Genomic DNA, 24215 nt, shown 5'->3' with positions numbered 1-24215 from the left:
CACAATCTGTCTGTACCTGAGGCAATGGAGAGTTAAGTGACTTGCCCAAGATCACAAGGAGCAGCAGCGGGATTTGAACCGGCCACCTCTGGATTGCAAGACTGGTGCTCTAACCACTAGGCCACTCCTCCACTCCATATGTCAAACACAGAATTTATTCGTGCGGTACACATTGAATAGAGAGTTGCACGGGGACAGAAATTTTACCCATCCCCACCCATCCCCGTAAAACTTTAACCCATCCCCTCCCATCCCCGTAAGAATGTAATGGTACATAAAAGAAAATTCCAGTCAGCTCCCTCAGTCTCTCTCTGGATTTGAGCCACAGCACTGTAGGCAAGGAAGGAACGGAAGTTGGAACTTGGAACACTCTGGTGCGCACATGTGAGATTTGTCTCTGATTTACTGGCAGTGTGTGCTGAGAGGTCGCCACATGCACACGCCAGTAGGTCAGGTGACATCTGATTGTCATGCCTGTATGAGAGCTGAGGTCTGTGCACTAGTCTGGGAGCAAAGAGGATTAATAGTAACATAGTGACAGCAAATAGACCTGAACGGTCCATCCACTTTGCCCAATAGTCACTCATGATCAATTCATCGTTAAATCGAGTGTGATATTATATACTTGATTATGGTCTTTCTTTCATGTTTCTGGAACAAAGACCACAGAAGTCTATCTGGCCCCATCCTTATGTTCCAACTGCTGGAATTGCCATCGAAGCCCACCCCAGCCTATTCATGTTCTCATTTGTGGGACACAGACCGTAAAAGTCTGTCCAGCACTGTCCTTATGTTCCAGCCACTGAAGATGCTGTCTAAGCCCTTTCCAGCCCATCCTACACCAGATTGCCATGTATGAGAGACAGACCATACAAGTCTGCCAGGTATCAGCCCTAGTTCATCACAGCCAGAGTCGCCATCTAAGTGTCACTTGACACATCTACACACATGCAGCCATTTAAGGTTAACTTTTATATAACTTCCATTTTCTAATTAGAGATCCTCTGTGTTCATCCCATGCCTTTTTGAATTCCGTCATCATTTGTGACTCTACCACCTCCTTAATGGAAGACTTTCCACATTTATGCTGTTAAAGCAAGGGAGAAGAGGAGGAGGAGGAGACAGCACTCAAAGAAATTGGTATTCGGTAGATGAGAGGCTGGTGCAGGTGCAGCATACACTTCCACGGGAAGTCCGCAGAACTGCTTCCATCCTCGCGGGAACCCCGCAGGAACTGCCTCCGTCCCCGCGGTAACCCCACAGAACTGCTTCCATCCCCGCAGGAACCCCTTAGGAACTGCCTCCGTCCCCGCGGGATTTCCGCGAACCCCGTCCCCGTGCAGCTCTCTAAGATTGAAGTCTCAACACTGTGCTGGGTTTTGGCACTAACTGAGCCTGCTTCAGGCGTCTGGATTTAAACGGTGGAAGAAACATTGTGTATATAGGGTCAGTCTTCTTGGTTTAGTGGTAGAAATCGCATATCTGATCCGCTTTTAGATATTTGCTTCATGAGGGACATCCTTTTACTGAAATATCCCATCAGGTCCCCTGCAGTATCATAGGATCTTAACATTGTCTTTACGTAGCTGATGAAAGCTTCCGTTGAGTGGCATTTCCTTCAGCCCACAGGGTTAGTGAGCTCTAAGCCTTAGTAGCTGATGCACTTCAAACTAAGTTTTATTATAATTTATCAGAATTTCATCTTCCTAATCAGTTCTGCAAACGATTTTCCCAAAGTCCCATGCCCATCAAGGTGAAACTGCACACTTTGGATTGCAAGAGCCTTGGCCCTCTAGCTGGAGTGCACCAAAGGCCTTAAAGTCCACCCACCTCTCTTTCTTTTACCCCAACAGGATGAGGTCTGCTATTAGTTTAACTTGCTGTTTTCCAGTTGGTTTGCAAATTGTATCGCCTTTACTTATGCACATGCTGGGCTGACTCTAAAGGGTCTTTTTACAGCTCAGAGCCATGGCTATCTTGGTAGCCCATCTGATATCTGCCTCCATTGAGGAGATAAACAGGGCTGCAGTGTGGACCTGTTCACCGTTGTGTAGAACAGGACTCTCAACGTGACAGCCAGTTTGGTCAGATAGTGCTTTAGAATGCGTATGGTGTCTAGAATCCACCTCATTCCCCTAGGTCCATTTGTTATACTTGCTATTTAATTGAGAACTATTGTAGGTCTGGATTCCCATCAGAATCGCTGCATCCTGCTTGTCCTCGGAGAAAGCAAAGTACTCACCTGTAGCAGGTATTCTCCGAGGACAGTGGGATGTGTATTCTGACAGCCCTGTCCTCCTGACCGTGGAATTGTGTTCTGTTAGCTATAGTAGTAGACTAATCTTGTTCCACACAGCAACAGTGGGTGGGAAGGTACTTGCACGCATGGTGAGCTGATCCCTAAAAGGCTTCTGGAATGGTCACTGGCAACTGATTCTCATGCTGGGTTCTTGGATGATATCACCTATTGGTCAGAATATGCATCTTGCTGTTCTCTGAGAACACCTGCTACAGGTGAGTAGCTTCACTTTCTTGTATTGTTGTGGGCTTTGCTTAAAGCAGGTACTTCAATTTTCTGGTAGGGGCCTGCTACTTTGAGACAAGTCTAAATGGCTATTTTTAACAGGTTATCTGTGTTTCCTTGGTTTGGTTCTGCTTTGCTGTTTTCTCTCCAGTTTTGCAGAGTCTTGCACTTACGTGCTGCAGCACCTTTTTACCTTTTGAATGGATTCTGGGTTTCCTTGGTTTGGTTCTACTTTGCTGTTTCCTCTGCAGTTTTGCAGAGTCTTGCACTTACGTGCTGCAGCATCTTTTTACCTTTTGAATGGATTGATGTCAATCACAAGAGCACTTTATAAGCATATTACAAACACACAAAATTAGTCACAGGCCAAGTCTTTGTGGAACTGTTCTGTGCTCTTGTAAATGTGGTACTGGAAAGGCTTGTTGACTGAGTTCATATGTATGTGGATTAAGTCTAAATCTAATGAGTTGGGTAATTGTGGTATTTAGTTTTTTATTCAATTAATGTTAAGTGTACCTAACAGATATAAGCCAAGTGTCCAAAACGCAAGATTATGTACTCCAGCTATGTAACTTTATCATTTCTATAATTCTTCAAAACACCTTATTTGGAAAGATTTTGGTAATGGAAATCTTGTTCCCGTAGTCTTAAATTTGTGTCCCAAACTATATTTGATGTTCAGGCATGGACTCTGCTGATCTTAAATTCTGCTAGAAATAAGCCCTGCATGCTTAAAAATACATTTTAAGGTGACTAAATGCCTTCTACCTCTTCCTTACTGAAGATGTCAATTCTTAGCTAAAATTACTTTTTGGGGGAAGGAGGGCAGCTGGTTTTACCAGAGTTTGCTTCCATAAGCAGTTTATCTTTAAATAAAGCTTTGATAGCCAAACATTACCATCGCTATCCTGGTTTTGAGGCAGTGTCATGGGAGTGGCTTAATATGCTGTAGTCAAAATTGTAGTTTCCACTTTTAACTTATTGGCTAATTTTTAAAATGTAGTGCTTGGTGGAAGAAGGATGGCATTTGGCTACCCTGCTGTCTGATGCCTCGGTGTTGCCTGTCTGCGCCGGCCATTGTTGCAATGTTAGCAATACTGTTTGATGCACTGCCACCCTCTATTGTTTGTTCAGTGTTTAGAATCTCCAGTGGGGAAGAGGAAAAGAAGCATGACTGTTAGTTCTTCTCAGGACCCATCTTTCTCAGGATTAAACCAGGTCTGAAACTCTCTTATTCTAGCCTCCACCTCAACTTCATGTGTGCTTTTTTTTTTTTTTTTTTTTTTTTCCTTGCGTGAGAATATAGGCTATACTCAAGCACCTCTTATGTTGGCATTATTCAGACATACTTGGCAAACATGTGACATTACAAAGATGTTTATGCAGCTTTGCTTTATCCAAAAGGAAACTTCAGATGTAGTGAAAAGCGTACTCACCTGAAACTCAAATGAGGAAACAGTCTCGTTTGGAGGTGTATGTTCTACATATACTTTGCTTTATCCAAAAGGAAACTTCAGATGTAGTGAAAAGTGTACTCACCTGAAACTCAAATGAGGAAACCATAACTTCAGTTAGTCTAGTTTGGAGGTGTATGTTCTACATGTACTACAACTTTTTAAAAAGGCGCTCTCTTCCAAGGCTGTGATTAGAAACATGGCTAGAGCATCATTCCCCAGTTTTAGTATTTTGAATCATGATTTTGTATAGTTCTGTTTCCGTTATCTCATAGGACCAGATTTCTATAGTGAATGTTACAGCAAGACATTATTTGTTTCTTATGCATCAGTATTAATTATAAAACTGTTAGTAAAAAAGGCCCGTTTCTGACACACATGAAATAGGCGCTGGCAAGGTTTTCCTCGGAGTGTGTATGTGCGAGTGTGTGTGTGAGAGAGAGAGTGAGTCTGGGTGCAAGTGTGTGTGAGTGTGTGTGTGTGCAAGTGTGTATGTGAGACACAGTGTGTGAGAGAGAGAAAGACAGACATTGACTGTGTGTGTGTGACAGAGATACCCCCCCCCCCTCTCTGGTGTCAGGCCCCCCCTCCCTCCTCCTCTCTGGTGTCAGCCCCCCCCCTCTCCCTCTGGTGTCTGAGTGTTACTGTGCAGGACTCTGAGCTCTGGCTGTTCTTCAAGGAACTGACCAATCCTATTTAATAGAATGCACCTCCAACATTCTGAAGCCGATAAACCTCATGTGGTTGGTCACTTCTGCTTGTGACAAACCCGGAAGTACTCGAGGGCGGAGCTTACAGAGATGGAGCCTGAGCTTCAGAAGCTTCAAACGCTTCACTGAAGCCACAAAGTCAGCTTCAGAATGTTGAGGTTGGTTTTTATTATATAGGATAATCGGTATATTGTGTTCTGTTTGATATGGGATACTTGAGTGCTTCTGTAAGCAATGTCTCTATTTACACATTGAGTGAACGTAAGACTCTGGATTGAAAAAAGTTTAATGTAATATTCAGGTGTGTTGCATTGATGATCTCCAAGAATAAGCAAGTCATGATGGGGAGTAGTTCATACTCAGCAAATTATTGCATCACTTGAGGTAAAAAAAAAAAATTCCATGTTTACACACACTGGTCAGTGCGTGAATTTTTGAAGTGTTCTTGACATGTTTTGTTAACTCTGTTGCTAATACAGCCTAAGCATGTTTGTCAGCTAAGAGTCTGTCACTTATTTTGGCAAACTTCTGAGGTTGTCTTAGGTGGTGGTGGTTTTGTAGAGCCTTGGAAATAAAGGTTCCATATCGTCTCGCAGATCAATCCAAAGATTTGGAAATAAAAGTTATATTTGATGTTAGCGATGGGTTATTTTGAACTGAATGTCGTCGCCAGTAATAGTGCACCCTCTTAAATTGTACACTTAAATCAACCCAAAAGAGTCCACAACATAACCAAAAAAACAACCACTGTGGAAACCAGTCTTTTGTATCAAAATCAGTGCCAATTCAGTTTAATAGAAATGAGCTGTGCACATCGAACAAGCTTATTCACGATGGGGAAAAGACCTCAGACACTTAGCAGTGTTATAATGTCCAGTATTTTTTTTTCTCAGGCTCTGATAACTGCTTTAGTGGTTAAGATATAATCAGTGGTTTAAAAAAAAAATTTCCACCACTGAACAATTTTTATCAAAATAGCTTATGTGCAAATCTCATGCAAAAGATTTAAAATTCAACAGCGCTTATCTGCATAGGTCCTGACAGAGACTTGTTTCACATTGGCTTTGTCGGGGGATCATGAATAAGGCAGTGCTGTGTGTAGACTTAGTCTTAAGTCAAGTCTCCACACAGTACTGCACAGTACTGCATTATTCATGATCCCCCGACAAAGCCTGTGTGAAACGGGTCCCTGTTGTGATCGATGCAGATTTCTGTTGAATTTACGGGCTGCCTTTGCCAATGCCCACTTTCGATGAGTGGTTCTGGAGCATACTTTGAGAGGGTGAGTGGTTCTGGAAGTTTTTTTCCTTCACCTTTTATGGACATTTCTTGGTGCCAAGTCTCTGGCTTTGGCCACTTTTTTCCCAGGGAGTTAGTATCGGCTCCGGCTTAGTGCGGCAAGCTCCCTGTTCTGGGGGACTTGTTTCCATCCTTGCTTGTTCTGAAGCTGATGCACTATTCCCATAGCTCTCTGGGTCTACATGGTAGAATTTTTCTCTTGGGCAGTATTTTCAGAGCTTTGAGCAGCAGCATAGCTTACTGGATGGCCACAGGTTCAAGTCTGGTTTATGTATAATGTTAAGCAACTTGGGGGATTTGGCTCTGTGTCAAATGGGGCATATTTTACTTCATTCTCCTTTATTGCTTGCCTTGGCTTGCGGCCCATTGCAGGCTGGGGTAGCTACCCTACCCTATTGGGTTACAGGTTAGCTAGATTGGTTCCCAGGGGCTGGGGTAGCTACCGTACACTGTTGGGTTACAAGTTAGCTGGTTTGGTTACCACAAAGGCTCTGCTCTCTGGTTATTGCACACTGGTGCTGGTCAAAACTCTACAGTAGCAGTGGCACCACTAGCAGTATGTCATGGTATCTCTACATGCTTCTGTTGCACCTTTTCATTGTATCAGCTATCTAATGATAATAACAGAACTGCTACTATGTAGAGGCCTGGGTTCATGGTTGCAGCAACCCACTGAGAGGGGACGCAGATATCTTAGAGGTTGCTTGTTCAGGTCTATCTGCAGCTTGCCTTCAGTAGTGAAGAATTTTATTTATTTATTTTTTTTACATTTGTACCCCGCGCTTTCCCACTCATGGCAGGCTCAATACGGTGGGCAATGGAGGGTTAAGTGACTTGCCCAGAGTCACAAGGAGCTGCCTGTGCCGGGAATCGAACTCAGTTCCTCAGTTCCCCAGGACCAAAGTCCACCACCCTAACCACTAGGCCACTCCTAGTACAAACAGGCTCTGGCTTAGGCATTGGACGGCTGCTGTGACGACTTGTCATGTTAACAAGCTGCCTGTTAGGTTACCTTTGTTTGGAGAAGATCTAGAGGAATTTGTTAAAAGACCTGGAGAACTCCCAAGTCTCAGATTACCAGAGGGCTAGCCTCAAGTTTCTTTTTAATCCTCTGTCTCATCTTGGCTTTGAGGCTAGGTGCTCCAGACCAGGCAAATCTAACTTCAGGATACCCTACTCAACTAAGACATCACCTTTCATGCTACCAGAAATAAACTCTGCTTCAGCTCCAGGTCTCCTCTGTCTTCCACTCCTCCCAAAGGGGAGGCCTGTGTTCACTCCTTGGATTGCATTATAGCAGGGCATCTCTCCAGGTTCCATGACGAGTGGACCCTATGTATCAATCAGTCTTCTTGGCAATTCTACTGTGTGGTTGCAAGCTGGAGTTCTTCCATTTCATTGCAGATTTTTTTTTCCTGGACTCTCCATGCAGGCTCTAGCCCAGATGTCCAGCAGTTTAAGCCACCTTGTAAACACTTCCTTTAGACACAGATGCTGTCCCTCAGTGTTGCATGGGGAAGTTATTCCATTTCCTTGGTTATTCTTAAGAAGGCAGATTCGTTCTAACTGGCTTTCAACTTCAAAATGTCTTCTGGGTGTCACAGGTTCAACATTTACCAATTGGATTATTGCCGTTTTGTAGTTAAGGGCCAGCGGGGGGAGAGTTTTTAGCCTCCCTAGATCTCAAGGAAGTGTACTTTTTCCTAGTCCTGTTTTTCCTCCCTACAATGGTTTCTGTATTTTGCAGTCCTTGGAGGACATTACCCATTTATGGCCCTGCCATTCCATTCAGCCTCTCCCCATCTCCATGGCCATTTTCCGAAGGTCATGGTAGTAGTGGCAGCCTTCCTTTGCAGGGATAGATTGCAGGTTTATCCATGCCTCAAGATGGGCTGTTTGGTTCCTCTCACAATTCTTTGGAGTTTCTGGGAGTGATATTCGACATAGGCTTGGGCTTAGGGGAGAGATTTCTTTCTGTTGCTCATCAGCAACAGCCTCACACCCAAGTCAGATTCTGTTGTCCTCCCGGGACCTGGGGTCTGGGATTATGTTCCAATTCTGAGTGTTCTGGTCTCTATCTTGAGCTTTCTTCCTTGGCCAGATTTCCACATCTCCCACTCCAGCAGTCCCTTATCAGCTGTTCATCTATTTCTCTTGAATTCTCCACGCCCAGCTTAGCCTTAACTGGTGGATTCAGCACCACCTTCCTATGTTGATTCAGCAGTGTTCTGCATGTTGAACACGGCGGCTGTCTGTGTCTTACATGGGTGCGTCAGCCAAGCACATGTCTTTGGTCACAGCCTGCCATTTGCTGTGGGTGTGCCAGTGGGTGGCAGATGCAGTTTCAGACAGCAGCTGGGTAAGCTCCCTTTTTAAAGGCAAGCTTTTTGGTGTGTACTTAGCAAAGTTGGTGAAAGTTCTGGATGCCTCAAAACTCGGGGTCTTTGATGAGGCTAAACATTCTGTCCAGTCAGGTTAGGCTCTCCCTTGTTTTTAAGATACCTGGTGCTATCATCTGGGAGCAGCTTTGTTTTAATCGGAGCTCCTGGTACGTGCTTATGCAGGGTTTTGGATTTCCAGACTTTGTCTTGTTGGTATCATCCAGATTTCTCATGAAGGGGACTTGGGGCACATATTCCCATTAAGGGGGTGGTTTCTGTCTTTCTTCTCTTTTCACCTTTGGTTTCTTCCTTGGCATTTGCTGTGTATTACTGCACTATTTGGAGATGACCTATAAGTTCCATTGGTAGGTTCATTTGTTTGGGACCTCCAAAAGACAGTGTGACTTTCAAGCCATGCTTGTTCTGTGGGTCAAGCAGATTATCCCATCTGTGGCATTACTTTTGAGTACACACTTTCTGTCTGGATGCCAGGTGCCTTTTCCCGAGCAGTCGCTACTTCCTGGTTCTTCTTGAAGGGTATATGTAGGGCGGCGACATGGCCATCCTTGCATACCTTCTCCAGTCTTGGTCTGATGTATTCTTTGGAGTTACGGTGCTTCAGGTTCCCATCTTACTTAAGGACTGCTTTGCAACATCCCACAAATTTTTTTGGATTCATCTGCTGCAGATGCTAAGGAACAAAAAAATTGTCAAACCTGATAACTTTCTTTCCTTTAGTCGTAGCAGATGAATCCAGAAGCCCATAGAGGCTTTTTGGGATTTTTTGTTTTTTTTTGGCGATTCCTCCTGGTTAATTTTCTTCTGTTGGGCTGTGTTGTGGCATTTTTCCATTTCAGATGGACTGTTGTGCTCAGTTTGCTTGTTGGCAGTTCTTGGATTATCACTGTGGGAAAGGAGAAATAATATTGTTTTCTTTGAGACATGACCAGGCGCATTCTGTCCTATAAGACAGCTCAGTTCAGCGCTGTCTTATCTCCACCTGCTGGTAGACACAATCTACAAGGTTCTGGGTTTATCTGCTGCAACTAAAGGAAAGAAAATTATTGGGTAAGACATTTTTCGTTCTCTCTACCTATCAAAACCCATACTTCTTATTCCAAGGAGTACCAATTTAAATAGGATAAAGGAAAAGCCTAAAAAAGCTACACATCTACCTTTAAAAATTAGTCAACCAGTTGTTCAAATCCAAGAGCGAATGATTAATCTCTAAATAGCAATAGTAGGATCAGTGTGCTCCTGAGTACACTATGCTACTATTTGTATTACCAAAGGCTTCCGTACATTAGTGGCAGGGGCGTATCTGCGTGGGGCCACAGGGGCCTGGGACCTCACAGATTTCGCCCTGGCCCCACTCCCGCCGCCAGCCCTCCCCTGCTGCCGTTTCTTACTTTTGCGCCGAGGTCCGCTTCCTCCTGCGCCTTTAAAAATATTTCTTCAGCTGGCGGGGGACCCCAACCCCCGCCAGCCAACCTGAGGTGACGTCTTTCAAGTTCTTCGTCCGCCGTGGCTGACGTGCTGGAGTTGAGCAGCTGAATCCAATTCGGAGTCTGACGTCGTGCGACGTTCGAACGTTGTGCGACGTCAGACTCCAAACTGGATTCAGCCGCTCAACTCCAGCACGTCAGCCACGGCGGACGAAGAACTTGAAAGACGTCACCTCAGGTTGGCTGGCGGGGGTTGGGGTCCCCCGCCAGCTGAAGAAATATTTTTAAAGGCCCAGGAGGAAGCGGACCTCGGCGCAAAAGTAAGAAACGGCAGCGGGGGAGGGCGGGAGGGGGGGTAGAGAGAGTCGTTGGTGGCGGTGGGGGGGTCGGCGGGGGGGGGAGGGCTAAAATGTGCCCCCTCCCTCTGGCTCCCCCTACCACCGGAGGCCAGATACGCCTCTGATTAGTGGGTCTTTAAAGCTATCCAAAACTTAAGTATGAAGGCTCCAAGTGAAAGGAGGCTAGACGTGCCAGAGGGAAGAAGTAGAGCAGTAAAACTGCCTGGTTTTATGAAGTCTAGCATAATGAATGGAGGAAAAATGCAAATGGGCAGTCATTGAGAGAACGTAGAATTATGGGAGTGCACAGGGGGACAACAGAAGCAGACAGATAAGATGAAATGTCTCTATACAAAATGTCATGAGCAAGGGTCATAATCTTAAACTGAAACAGTTAAAAAGATGGGCAGCAAGTGATGGCAGATAAAAACAGAGGGAGTTACAAGATCAAACCTGTTGACATATGAGAATTTTACATCCAATATTTCGGACAGATTAAAGGTGATAAATGAGCAAGTAATGCAATAATCCTAAATGAGCGAGCATAAAGTAATCTAGAAAAGTGTAAAGTATTTCAAACTTTTGCAGAAAAATGTTCATCAAATCAGCATCTGTGGCTCTCTTCCTCATTTCATCCAGTCTGCTCCTCTCACTCAGCATATGAGTATCTATGCATGCCATCTATTTTTCACTCAGTTTGAATCCACATGCCACTGATTTCTTTTGTCGTTCTCCCCCCCCCCCCCCTCAAGTTTTACGCAAGGAGCCTTCCTATCTCAGATTCTGAGCTGTACTAAAAACATGAGTAAGCTTTTAAGTATTTTTTTTACCACCAGACGTAAGGATTAGGTGTTGGGTACAGTATCTGTGAAGTGACCTGTTTTGTTTTTTTTCCTTTTCTCTTTCTCCATCTGTTTTCTTTCCTTTAGGAATTATGGACTTCCTTTTCCTTTCTGAATTTTAGATTGTATTGTAAACCGCTCCCCTCATTTAGCAGTATACCAAGTACCTTGTAAACAACAAATTCCCAATCCAGAGTGACTCCTAAATACTTAGTGGTGGACTACAGTGATTGGGGAAACTAACATACCCTGATCATAAGGTCACTAATCAGTACTCGTCCCAAAAATTGCTTCACTTCAGAGACATCAGCTTGGTCTCCTTTGTGGTGTCTTGCCTGTTTGTGAATTGGTTCAAGTCTTTAACTTCTGGCCTTTCCCCAGAGTAGCATCCTTCTGTAAGGCCTTTATATTTGCTTTAAATGCTTGCCTTTCTTTTAGAATGGATTCATCACAATCTCTTTTGTGTTCCCCAGACCTGAAAATGACTCTTTAGCCTTCATAGTTTGATTTCTGATTTCAGTTGGGCCAGTTTCCATAGTTCTCTTTGATAAACAATATACCAGAACACTCTGGAATTTAAGAGGGTCATTTTGTAACCTAATAACTTGTTATATTGACACTCAGCATGAGGCTGAAGGAGTGACTAGTCCAATTTTAATAGCACATCAAGAATTGAGTAGGTCTATCCTATGGGCTGTACTTTAGTAAACAGGTTACACTTAGTTGTAAAATATGTTAATACTAGTATAAAAGGCCCATTTCGGTAGGCAATGAAACGGGAGCTAGCAAGGTATTCCCCCCCCCCCCCTCCCTGACTCCCCTACCTACCAGTTCAAGGCCCCCTCACGCCCCTCCCACCGAGTTCCAGATTCCTCCCCCTCCAATTTCCACCCCCCCCCCAGCGTTACTGACCCCTTGACCCCCGTGACACAACCGTGTCGCCTCCCCCTTCCCGCAGAAAACCCTCCCCCTTCGCAGTCGCATACCTGTGCTGATGACAGCCACATTTCTCCTCTTCTCTGTGCCGGTGATTGTTGTTGTTCAGGTGGTGAATAGGTCCGTTATGCGTCTGAGCAATGCGATTCGACGTCATGACGATCGAGCGCTAGCAAGGTAATCCCCCCACCCTCCCTCCTTCTCTCCCTCCGACGGTGAGTGTGAGTGATCTGCCCTCGATGTCATCACGTTGTAACGCGAGGGCGGGGCACACACTCATGGGCAAAAGCGATCTACACAACTACGGAAGTTCCGGCTTCATTAGAACGTTGGAGGTGCGTTTTATATAGAGAGAGGTGTATATTTTGAGCATACGGAAGCCTGCTTCATAGCTCTACTTCTGTTTAAAAAAAAAAAGGTAAAAAGTATACCACGAGGCTTTGCAGGAATGACATTCCATTTATGGATTGATTCATGAGAATGAGTAAGCAAGCTTTTTATCCTTTGACTGCAGAGGCAGAATTAAAAGGTGAATTATGCATAAAACTGTTTGCAGTAAGATTGCCAAAACCTTGTTTTGGGTTAAATTTTTTTTCAGTAAAATCTATTTGAGGGTTCATAGAAAAGTTGCATTTTGTTTTTAAGAATTTTAAAATAGCAAGTCCACAGATAAATCTTTGGAAACTTAAATTTGCTGTCTAGTGGCACTTGGCAGTAACATGATGCTGCATTAAGTTCAGTTTTGATTGACTCAGTGGTTTCTTAGAACCTTTTTCTACAGGGCCTAGTGAAAGAAAACATTCTTCCCTGATCATTCTCTCAAAATAATCTCCCTCCCCACTCCCCTGCAACCTTCCTACGAACATCCACCTACTATCTTGTAGCCCCTATTGCTTCTGTCTGGGAAAGGGAATGGCATTTGATAAACTGCCTTTGTGGTTACAAAGCAGTTTACATATTATATACAAGCACTTATTTTCTACCTGGGGCATTGGAGTGTTAAGTGTCTTGCCCAGAGTCACAAGGAGCTGCAGTGGGAATCGAACCCAGTTCTCCAGGGTCTCGGGCTGCTGTACTAAACATTGGGCTATTTCTCCACAAACTTGCACAGTTCCTTTAACCTTGAGCTATGTGGTGCCTGTATTCTCTCTTAGTCCTCATTGTGAATGCATCACCAAGCATGGCTCAAACTCCCCAGCTGTGTGGAGTCGTGCCTAAACTACATGTTTGAGAATGGGGCTGCAACCTTGGCATTGGCCTGGTTTGAGGATAAAATTCTTAAGTTTGACAGAGTGATCTAGACAACTTATTCAGCATATGTACGGTAGTATCTAAGAGGAGTAAAAAATGTTCTATGCAGTGCTTAGTGACCAGATTTTGCTGGCTTTAGCTGGTTTCTAGAGGGAGCCCTGAGTGAAATTTCTAGGAAATGTCTGTTCATAAATGTCTGCAGTTTTCCAGCCCTGACTTTTCCCTACTTGGGAAAAAGTGTGTAAAATTAGAACATTGTCTGAGCAGGCTGGAAGTGTCGTAAAAATCTGGCCAAAAAAGAAAACTGGGTTGTAAGAATTCTGATCAGTGGTGGCTTTTTTTTTTTAATCTAACAACCTTGACTGCTGCATTGGCTAAAGCAAGTAAGTCCAGAAGTTGATGCTGAGACGTGCATCTTTAAGATGAGTTTATATCATGTTTGTTTCTGATAGTGTACCTTTCTTTAGCTGAACCTGGGTGGATTTCTTCCTGTTTGATTTGTGATAATTGTAGGTAATTTACTGAGATTATCAAACTGAAAATAAGGCGTGCAGTTTATACACTTTTCAGCTGATAGTGACTAGAAGTATCCCAGAGTGTTGTTTTCATGTACGTCACAGGATATGGTAGAACTTTTTTCTCTCTAAAATGTAAACATCAAGGGGTAGATGCATCAAGCAAACGTAAAAAAATCAGAAACGTAAAAACCTTTACCGAATCTCAAATAACGAAGCATGCTCCAAAAACACAGCCCCAAAAAGTTTGGTGCGGTATTGGAAAGAACGATGCACTAATCCCCGTCGGTAATCGGCTCGTAAAGCATGCGCAAAGCAGCCAAGTGTTATGCTGGCTGCTCTGCGCATGCCAGAAACGTAAGAAAAAAAAGAAAACACAAACACGTGGCTCCCCACTTTCCCCTGCATGTCTCCACAAACATTAAAGGATCGGGAGGGGGCATAGGTGCTCATCAGCAGCGTCCTGTATGGACGGCCTTGCCTTGCCCCCCCCCCCCCCCCCCCCCCCCCGAGGTTCCCGCTGCTCCGTTTCTGAAATAAAAGCTTTTAAAAATGAAACCTTTGCAGTTGCTGGGCTCCCCCTCCCTTCCTGTGTGTCTCTTCTTTAGTCGGCAATGCTCCGCCTCCTGCACTCCTCCACCTCCGTGCCCCACCCCCCCCCCCTCCACCATAATGGCCGGTGCAGCGCCTCTCACCTATGTTTGAAGGCGCTGCACAGGATGGATCAGCTATTCTTTAGCTCTTCTGTTTCCTCCGATGTCTCCTTTTTCTTCCTGGGTCCGCCCTCCTCTGACGTCACCTATCTAAGTAGATAGCTGACGTCAGAGGAGGGCGGACACAGGAAGAAAAAAGAGACATCGGAGGAGACAGAAGAGCTAAAGAATAGCTGATCCATCCTGTGCAGCGCCTTCAAACATAGGTGAGAGGCGCTGCACCGGCCATTATGGTGGAGGTGGGGGGGGGGGGGAGCGGCGGTGACGAAATCGGGGGGTGGGGCACGGAGGTGGAGGAGTGCAGGAGGCGGAGCATTGCCAACTAAAGAAGAGAGACACAGGAAGGGAGGGGGAGCCCAGCAACTGCAAAGGTTTCATTTTTAAAAGCTTTTATTTCACAAACGGAGCAGCGGGGACTTCGGAGGGGGGGGGGGCAAGCAAGGCAAGGCCAGGCCGTCCATACAGGACGCTGCTGATGAGCGCCTTTGCCCCCTCCCGATCCTTTTTTAATTTAGTTTCCTTTTTTATTTTAGGCACAGGGAAGCAGGGAGCCACTTTTCTTTTAAAACATGCCAGCAATTTGGTTTTTCATCGTGCAGGGGGCAATGGGGAGATGACAGCTCAGGTCTGAGCTGACGTTAAATTTCTGGTGGTAAGTGAATCGTTGCTATCGTCGGTATGGTTAGTGCATTCCGAATTGTCTACATTTCAATGGTAGTTTCTCATTTGCATTCCAGTTTCGTTAGCTGCTACTGCCGTCGAAAAATAGGCTTTAGTGCATGGAAAGGATAGGAAATTCTTCCTTAAGGGCTCATTTAACGATGAAAAACGTTTAGTGCATCTGGGCCCAAGAGTCAAGCTTTAAAGAATATTTTTCTCTAACTGTATTAGAGGAAAACTTTTTAACCTGGAAGACAGTATGTATATGGCCTTATTCTTCTCATTGGACATCTATTTTTATGGTAGTAATTTTGTGGGTTTGGGGTGGTGGGAGTCTAGAGGATGAATTGTTAGAGAGGTTTCTGAATAATTTTCTGATCTTCCTCCTTTGAGCTTCAGGAATGTTTGAAACAAGCATATTTAAGCATCAAAACTGCCCAGAAGGAGTCTTACCATTTAAAGCAGCAGTTGTGCATTAACTTATTAAATCAGAAATATATATATATATATACCTGGTAAGAAGTTTGTTTGCAAGCTATTTGCTGATATATTCATTAAGTTGCAAATAATCCTAAATGGATAAAAACAAACTGGATTTGGATACAGAAAACTGATAGGAAAGCTATATTATAAATAGCACCTTTTGATTAGGATATAACTGTTTTGCCATTGATTGAACACATTAAAACTATCCCAGAGAGAGGTGAAACCAATTGGGGTTGCTTAATGTGCAGTTTGGTTTGTTTTATTTAAGTTAACACGACTGCTTCTTTAAACCATGCTTGAAGACTGCTTTAGCATTTTATTTAACTTTCACTGCTTTTCTGATGCTTCACTGCAGAAATTAAGAGCACTAGTTGCTGTACTGGTTCAATTGCAGTAGCTTTATGGTAAATCTTTTAGAATGAATTTACACTTGACATTTTACAGAAATCAGGTTGAGCTCTGAATTTCAGTTAAACTAGTCTAAGTTTGTAAATGTTTCACTTACCCACGACCACACAAATGATCTAATGATTTTTCATTGATTTTACAAATGTAGCCGAGTTCCAGTAAACTTGCACAGCAAAACTTGTAAATATATGGGGATGTATTTCAGCCTTTTGGGTCTTGTACTATTAATTCTCAAGTTTCCAAATAGTTGAATTAAGCATCCTTCCTAGGTAATGTTTACTTTACATTATACATAGCTCTGGTTATATGCTGCATTAACTATGTTTTGATCACAGAAAAATGCAGCACAATGCTGTGGTCTAAATGATACTGTTCATTGAAAGTGTGCATAATCATTATTTTAAAAAAACTTTATTTTTTTGCTGCTTTTTAAGTATATCTCCATTTGTGTTTGGTACATGTAAATATTTTCCACTAATTAAAACAATTAGGAAGGTGGTGGAGTACTGATCAATTTCACAAATCAGACAATAACTCACCAAATGCCAATAGCAGTACAACAATGCACACTTGAATGTAATAACAAAGAGGAAAAAGCCTCAGTTGACCCCCTGCTAGTTAATATTCACACAGCAATTAGGGGTTACAGTGTTTATCATCAGCATAAAAAAACCTCTTTGTGTACTTATGACAAAAATCATCAAAATGCTCACAGCAAATCACTTTCAAAAATAGCAGTACTTAGCTTAAAAATGTTCTAACCACCACAATAGTCCGATAGCCAGCGTTTCGTTCTCTGCGTCAGGGACTTGAGGTCATTAGTCAGCAGGAGCAAACATGTTGCAAATTTAGTGAGCTCTATTTAAAGTGAGAGTAAATAGAGCTCCCTGAAGTTTTGAAATGTTTGCTCCTGCTGATTGACCGCAAGTCCCTGATGCAGAGAACAAAATGCTGGCCACCAGACTAGACTGTTGTGGTGGTTAGAAGATTTTTAAGCTAAGTACTTCTACTTTTGAAAGTGATTTGCAGTAAGCATTTTGATGCGCTTTGCCTTTATACAAAGTTTTTTTTTTTTTTTTTTTTTTTAATGCCGATGATAAACACTGTAACCCCTAATTGGTGTATGAATATTAACTAGAAGGGCTCAACTGAGGGTTTTTTTCCTCTGTTACACTGAGGCATATTTTCAAAGCACTTAGCCTTCCAAAGTTCCATAGAAACCTATGGAACTTTGGAAGGCTAAGTGCTTTGAAAATGAGCCCTGTCATTCAATTCTGCATTGTACTGTATTTGCATTTGGTGAGAGGTATTGTCTAGTTTGTGACATTTAAATATTTAACAGAAGGTTTTTTTTTTTTAATCTCTTAGATTCAATAAACTAAGAAATATATCTATTGGGTCTCTGTTTTCCATACGACAAATATTTTAGAATCTGATAACTTTTTTTTTTTTTTTTTTTTTCCTTGGAAACCTTATTGTTTCCATTTTCCTCTGAAGTTATTCCTTATCGACTTTGGTTTGGCCAAAAAATATCGGGACAACAGGACAAGGCAACACATACCATACAGAGAAGACAAAAACCTGACAGGCACAGCTCGATATGCCAGCATTAATGCACACCTTGGCATTGAGCAGAGGTGAGTTCAAGGAAATATTGCAGGCTTGTGTTTGCTTGCTGATACAGTAAAGTTCTAAAGTCTAATTGTTTCTGTATTAACTGAGACATAGCATGCAAAGAATTAGTGATGGTGGTTAATTCTTGTAACAAGTGTTTTGTTTTTTAAACACACCTTTTCAACCCTAGTACATTTTTGGGCAAAGATACAAACCTTTCAAGTGGGATGGGCATCATACATAAGTAATATTTACTCGCAGTAGTTTTTTTTTTTTTTTTTCCCCCCTTGTACCCCTCTTCTGCATTCACACACCGTCTCCTTTGTGCCATAGCTCTCTCAACCGCTCTTTACAAATGTATCTGGAGTATGGTTCTGCTAGCATTCGGTGGCTTTTCCTATTACTTCATTTTATCCACCATCTTTGAGAAGATCCCATCTCCTAATAGCTTCCTTTGCGGTACTGCTGTTCAGATTTAGGGATACTGATCTGCTATAGAATAGAATGTCAGTATTGGGAGCCATGACTTTCTAGTCATTCAGCTTATGGGGAGGAGAGAGATGTGTATATAATCTTTCAAGCATTGTCCAATACAAGTCAAGAGCAGCAGGCAGAATCCCAAAAAGAAACATTTCATGCTGCTTACTCCTAGTCTACCTCAGTGGTTTATGGACTTTCTTCCAGTAACTCATACAAATCTCTTCTTTTATTTAACCAAGACAGGTGAGTAAAGCAATTACAATAATACAGACAAATAGAAGTCCATAGGTAATACCTACAGTTCATTGAAGGCTTAAGCTAGTGTTTGCCTTCATGTCCAAAACGAGCCTACATCTTGTCATGTCTTCTTTTCCCATATTTTGCTCATAAGTATTCCCGTGCTGCTTCAGCTCGGGTTAACCTTTCCAGAAATATGCATTCCTTTAGCATTCAGCTACACCATTGAGTTCCTGGTAGCTCTTGACCCAGTTGGAAAACATTCGAATTGGACTTGGAGCAGGGATGATACTTGTCTGAGTTCTCTTCTCCCCCCCCCCCCCCCCCCAAAATGTCCCATAGAAGCAAACAGAGAAAATTGTAGGCAATTATAGACCATATGTCTTATCCAGTCTGCCCTTCCATTCTAGCTACTCTCACTATCACTCTTAGAGATCCTATGTACTTGTCCCAAGCTCTCTTGAATTTAGATACTATCTTTGTCTCCATGTTTTCCACCTGGACGTTCAACAAATTCATCACCCTTGAAGATATTTCCTTGGTTTACTCCTCTTGAGTCTATCCCCTTTCGCCTTCATCCTATGCCCTCTCATTTCAGAGTTTCAATTGAGACGACTCCTGTGCATTTATGCTGTGCAGACATTTAAATGCCTATCATATTTCCCTTCTGCTGCCTTTCTTCCAAAGTACACATATTTAGATCTTTGTCCCCATACACTTTGAAGACTGACCATTTTAGTAGCTACCCTCTGGACCGACTACATTCTGTTTATCTCAGAGGTACAGTCTCCAGAATTATACACAATATTCTAAGTACATAAGTAATGCTACACTGGGAAAAGACCAAGGGTCCATTGAGCCCAGCATCCTGTCCATGACAACGGCCAATCCAGGCCAAAGGCACCTGGCAAGCTTCCCAAACGTACAAATATTCTATACATGTTATTCTTGGAATTATGGATTTTTCCCCAGTCCATTTAGTAGCAGTTTATGGACTTGTCCTTTAGGAAACTTCCAACCCCTTTTTAAACTCTGCTAAGCTAACCGCCTTCACCACTTTCTCCGGCAACGAATTCCAGAGTTTAATTATACGTTGGGTGAAGAAAATTTTTCTCCGATTTGTTTTAAATTTACTACACTGTAGTTTCATCGCATGCCCCCTAGTCCTAGTATTTTTGGAAAGCGTGAACAGACGCTTCACATCCACCTGTTCCACTCCACTCATTATTTTATATATCTCTATCATGTCTCCCCTCAGCTGTCTCTTCTCCAAGCTGAATAGCCCTAGCCTCCTTAATCTTTCTTCATAGGGAAGTCGTCCCATCCACGCTATCATTTTAGTCGCCCTTTGCTGCACCTTTTCCAATTCTACTATATCTTTCTTGAGATGCGGCGACCAGAATTGAACACAATACTCAAGGTGCGATCGCACCATGGAACGATACAACGGCATTATAACATCCTCACACCTGTTTTCCATACCTTTCCTAATACCCAACATTCTATTCGCTTTCCTAGTCGCAGCAGCACACTGAGCAGAAGGTTTCAGCGTATTGACGACAACACCCAGATCCTTTCTTGGTCCGTAACTCCTAACGTGGAACCTTGCATAACATAGCTATAATTCGGGTTCTTTTTTCCCACATGCATCACCTTGCACTTGCTTACATTAAACGTCATCTGCCATTTAGCCGCCCAGTCTCGTAAGGTCCTTCTGTAATTTTTCACAATCCTGTTGCGATTTAACAACTTTGAATAACTTTGTGTCATCAGCAAATTTAATTACCTCGCTAGTTACTCCCATCTCTAAATCATTTATAAATATATTAAAAAGCAGCGGTCCTAGCACAGACCCCTGAGGAACCCCACTAACTACCCTTCTCCATTCTAAATGGGGTCTCACCAGTGTCTTATATAGGGGCACCATCACCTCCTTTTTCTTACTGGCCATTCCTCCCTACGCACCCAAGCATCCTCCTAGCTCTTGCCATCACCTTTTCTACCTGTTACATAAGTCCATAAGTAATGCCACACTGGGAAAAGACCAAAGGTGCATCGAGCCCAGCACCCTGACCACGACAGCAGCCAATCCAGGCCTGGTGAGCTTCCCAAACGTACAGACATTCTATACATGTTATTCCTGAAATTGTGGATTTTTCCCAAGTCCATTTAGTAGTGGTTTATGGACTTGTCCTTTAGGAAACCGTCTAACCCCTTTTAAACTCTGCTAAGCTAACCGCCTTCACCACGTTCTCCGGCAACGAATTCCAGAGTTTAATTATGCTTTGGGTGAAGAAACATTTTCTTTGATTTGTTTTAAATTTACTACACTGTAGTTTCATCACATGCTCCCTAGTCCTTAAGATCACCACTACATACAATCACACCCAAGTTCTGCTTCTCTCTTGTGTACAGAAGTTCTTCACCTCCTAAATTGTACTGTTCCTCAGGTTTTTGCATTTTTTAGCATGAAACTTTAGCTACCAAATTCCAGGCCATTCCTATAGCTTTGCTAAGTCCTTCCTCATGTTATCCACACCATCAAGGGTGTCGACCCTATTGCAGATTTTGGTATCATCTGCAAAAAAAAAAAAAAAAAGGGCAAACCTTACCAGACAGTTCTTCAGCAATATCGCTTAGAAAAATGTTAAAGAACTGAACCTTGCGGCACACCACTGGTAACATTATTCAGAATGAGTTCTATTTACCACTTCCCTCTGTCGCCTTCCACTCAACCAGCTCCTAACCCATGTGTTCAGTCTTTGCAGATTAGTACAAACTCAGCTGTGCAGTTATGGTTTGTCAAAATTTGAACGTGTTGCATTTTGATTTCATTGTATTGACTACCTGTAGCCTACTGCATTAAATACAAATTATTACTTGTTCATGCGTTTCTGCCATGAATCTTTGGATTTATTTTCTGTATTACATCAATACTAGAGCCTGTGCATTATGTTCCACAACTGCTTGTGGGCTTGAGGTACCAGACTTCCACACTTTTCGTTTTGAAAGTATGTGTGTGTATATTTATCTCTTACTGTTGCTGGTCCTTCAGGGTGGAACAAACTGCCATTGGAGATTCGGCAAGAGAGAAACCTGACTTTTTTCAAGCGCCTGTTAAACCGTTGTTTGTTTTGTTTAGCATACAAACTACCTTGACTGTGTGACAGCAGCTGTTTTATCCTGATGTATTTTTTCAGCTTTGCAGTATATATTTTTTTGTAATTGTGTTTATGTATGTTAGCTTACATACATCTCTGGATAAGGTTGGCTAATAAATATTCTAAACTGATTGGATGGGAAGTTGCTTTCTTACCTTAAAACATCAGGAGCTTCAGACACTGAAGTGCTTGTTCAGTCTACAGTACTGCTTAGTGGAAATGGGTGGGAATTTGCACCCACATCAACGAGGGAGATGTTCACCTCCCCTCCTTTTTTTGATAGTCCCAAAGGAGTCCTACACTTTGTCATAGAGAACAGAATAGAGTGAGTTGCAGGGCATATGGCCTACCAATTTTGCAAAATGCAGCATTGGCAACCAGGGAGATGGATAGTCAGGGACAGTTTAGTTTGTTTAGCTCTCCCAAGCCAAATACATAAATTCAGATGCCCTTTTTATAGTTTAATATTTTTCCACAAAGCTGCATCTTACAACAGTTCAAGCTAGGGCTTTAGCAGTCTTTTCAGTTTGATTCTTTTTTCTGTAGTCGAAGCTACCAGAGGGTTTCTGTAACCTGTTGCATTGGTGGTTCATGTAAAACCTTAGTGTCGATATTGCTTTGATTTTTCTTTTCCCAGCTTGCTATTTTTAGATTTATTTAAATAGTATGCATTAGGGATGTACACAAAACAAATTATTTCAGTTATGTTCATTTCCCCTTGATTTTCAAACATTTTCAATTTGTTTCATATATTTCAAATAAAAATACACTGACTTTGCATGTCAATGTGTGTTAAATTTAAAGCATGCTACTAAGTGCACATCCCTAGTATGCATTATTACTTTAACAAGTCATGTAGCATTCATTTTGAGGGTATGTTTCCTCCATCCCTGTAAGTTTCTTAAACTTTTTTTTTCTCTCCTTAGTCGTCGAGATGACATGGAGTCTCTGGGGTATGTTTTGATGTATTTTAACAGAACCAGCCTTCCCTGGCAAGGATTGAAGGTAGGTCATGTGCGCTCATACTGTAGGAACTTTATATGACTTATGGCTTGTTTCCCTATAATTTCTACTGCAGCTTAGTTTGTTTCTACAGTGGCTTTTGATCATTTTGAGATTCATCAGAAATGTTGGAAATTAGGCTTCTGTTTAAGTAACCAACACAGGAGAATCTAATCTGCAAGCAGCAATGTATAAAAATCATAATCATTGATTAACAAAACACCCAACTTGGCCATGTTTTGTCCACCACTGAGCTGCATTTGAGGGTAGCCTGAATGTAACAAATACAGCAAAAATCACTTAAATGAAAAATTAGAAACATTTACACACAAATCATTAATGAAAATAAACTGGAGTTCCTGTAACACTGGTAAATACTTTAATCAAGCTAATGACCGTCACATTAGACTCGCTATGGGACGCCACCTTTGTGGGATACTTGCTATATGGCCAGAAAGATGGAATATATGGAAAATCAAGCTTCCCCAAATCATCGCTTATAGCACCTGTTGAAATTTCTAAGAAATGAGGTATTCAAAATGCCTTCTGAATCTTTGCCACTAGCTGTAAGAGCACGATATTTGACATTGCCAAGATCTAAGGAAGATGAACACATGGGAACACTTACTTTTGCTTTTGAGCCTTATAGAAACATTGTCCTTTAACATATTTCCGCTATATGGATTAAGATTCCTTGGGCTACAAGATTAGGGTTTTGTTTTGTTTTCCCCCTGACATTTCTAAAAATACTCAGAAATGTTGCCAGGAGTTCTTGGTATTATGCCTTAGGCTCATGCTCTGGGGATGAATTTTTTTGCTTCGTTTTTCTTGTACTTGTTTTTCTTTTCAGAATTCCTTTATCTTTAGTGATCCCCAAGCGATTGGTTTACAATGAGAAATTAAAACTTCAGATGTGATTGTTTAATGGCCAATTTGGGATAATTGTCTAGGTTGGCTGCTGTCTGTTCCAAAAACGTTTCTTTCCGTAGCCTCTAGTTATACTATGCTGCACAAGTGGGTGGTATCCTCTTCCACCAGCAGGGGAAGAAATGATTTTTCCTTGTCATCAAGCAGATGAAGCCATTACGTATGGGTTGTGTCCATCAACCAGCAGGGGGAGATAGAGAGCACTCGACTTTTCTCAGTGCGTCATGGCCAGCTAGCTCCACTGCCTCTTCAGTATTCTCTTATCTCCCCAAGCAGGGTGGCTGCAGCTTCTTCGAGCTCCATCAAAAATCTGCCTGGGAGTGGCTCCAGACAGACGCCAGAGGGTGGTGGTGGTGAATGGAGTTCGCTCGGAGGAGGGAAAGGTGAGTAGTGGAGTGCCTCAGGGATCGGTGCTGGGGCCGATTCTGTTCAATATATTTGTGAGTGACCTTGCCGAGGGGTCACAAGGTAAGGTTTGCCTTTTTGCGGATGACACCAAGATTTCCAACAGAGTGGACACCCCGGAGGGTGTGGAAAACATGAAAAAAGATCTGAAGAAGCTAGAAGAATGGTCTAACGTTTGGCAATTAAATTTCAATGCGAAGAAATGCAAAGTGATGCAGTTGGGGAGTAGAAATCCAAGGGAGACGTATGTGTTAGGCGGGGAGAGTCTGATAGGCACGGACGGGGAGAGGGATCTTGGGGTGATAGTATCTGAGGACCTGAAGGCGACGAAACAATGCGACAAGGCGGTGGAAGTAGCTAGAAGATTGCTAGGCTGTATAGAGAGAGGAGTGACCAGCAGAAGAAAGGAGGTTTTAATGCCCCTGTA

The 24215-nt window shown here is 42.7% G+C and overlaps 1 protein-coding gene across 5 annotated transcripts in view; it reads left to right on the top strand.

Annotated features, from left to right (window-relative positions):
- The window catches only part of CSNK1A1 (casein kinase 1 alpha 1), a 108455-nt gene that overhangs the window by 41110 nt on the left and 43130 nt on the right, over positions 1-24215 (top strand). For 4 of the 5 annotated variants that reach the window (XM_030212390.1, XM_030212393.1, XM_030212395.1 and 1 more), the window contains 3 exons: positions 3659-3742; positions 17460-17599; positions 22381-22459. In XM_030212390.1, the coding sequence (XP_030068250.1) occupies positions 3659-3742; positions 17460-17599; positions 22381-22459 (303 nt within the window). The remainder of the gene's footprint in view (positions 1-3658; positions 3743-17459; positions 17600-22380; positions 22460-24215) is intronic. The other variant, XM_030212394.1, reaches the window with a different exon arrangement.

This window comes from Microcaecilia unicolor, chromosome 8 (genome assembly GCF_901765095.1).
Source record: "Microcaecilia unicolor chromosome 8, aMicUni1.1, whole genome shotgun sequence".
NCBI lineage: Eukaryota > Metazoa > Chordata > Amphibia > Gymnophiona > Siphonopidae > Microcaecilia > Microcaecilia unicolor.
Note: the sequence above shows the minus strand (reverse complement) of the source record. Positions and strands in the feature narration are given on the sequence as shown.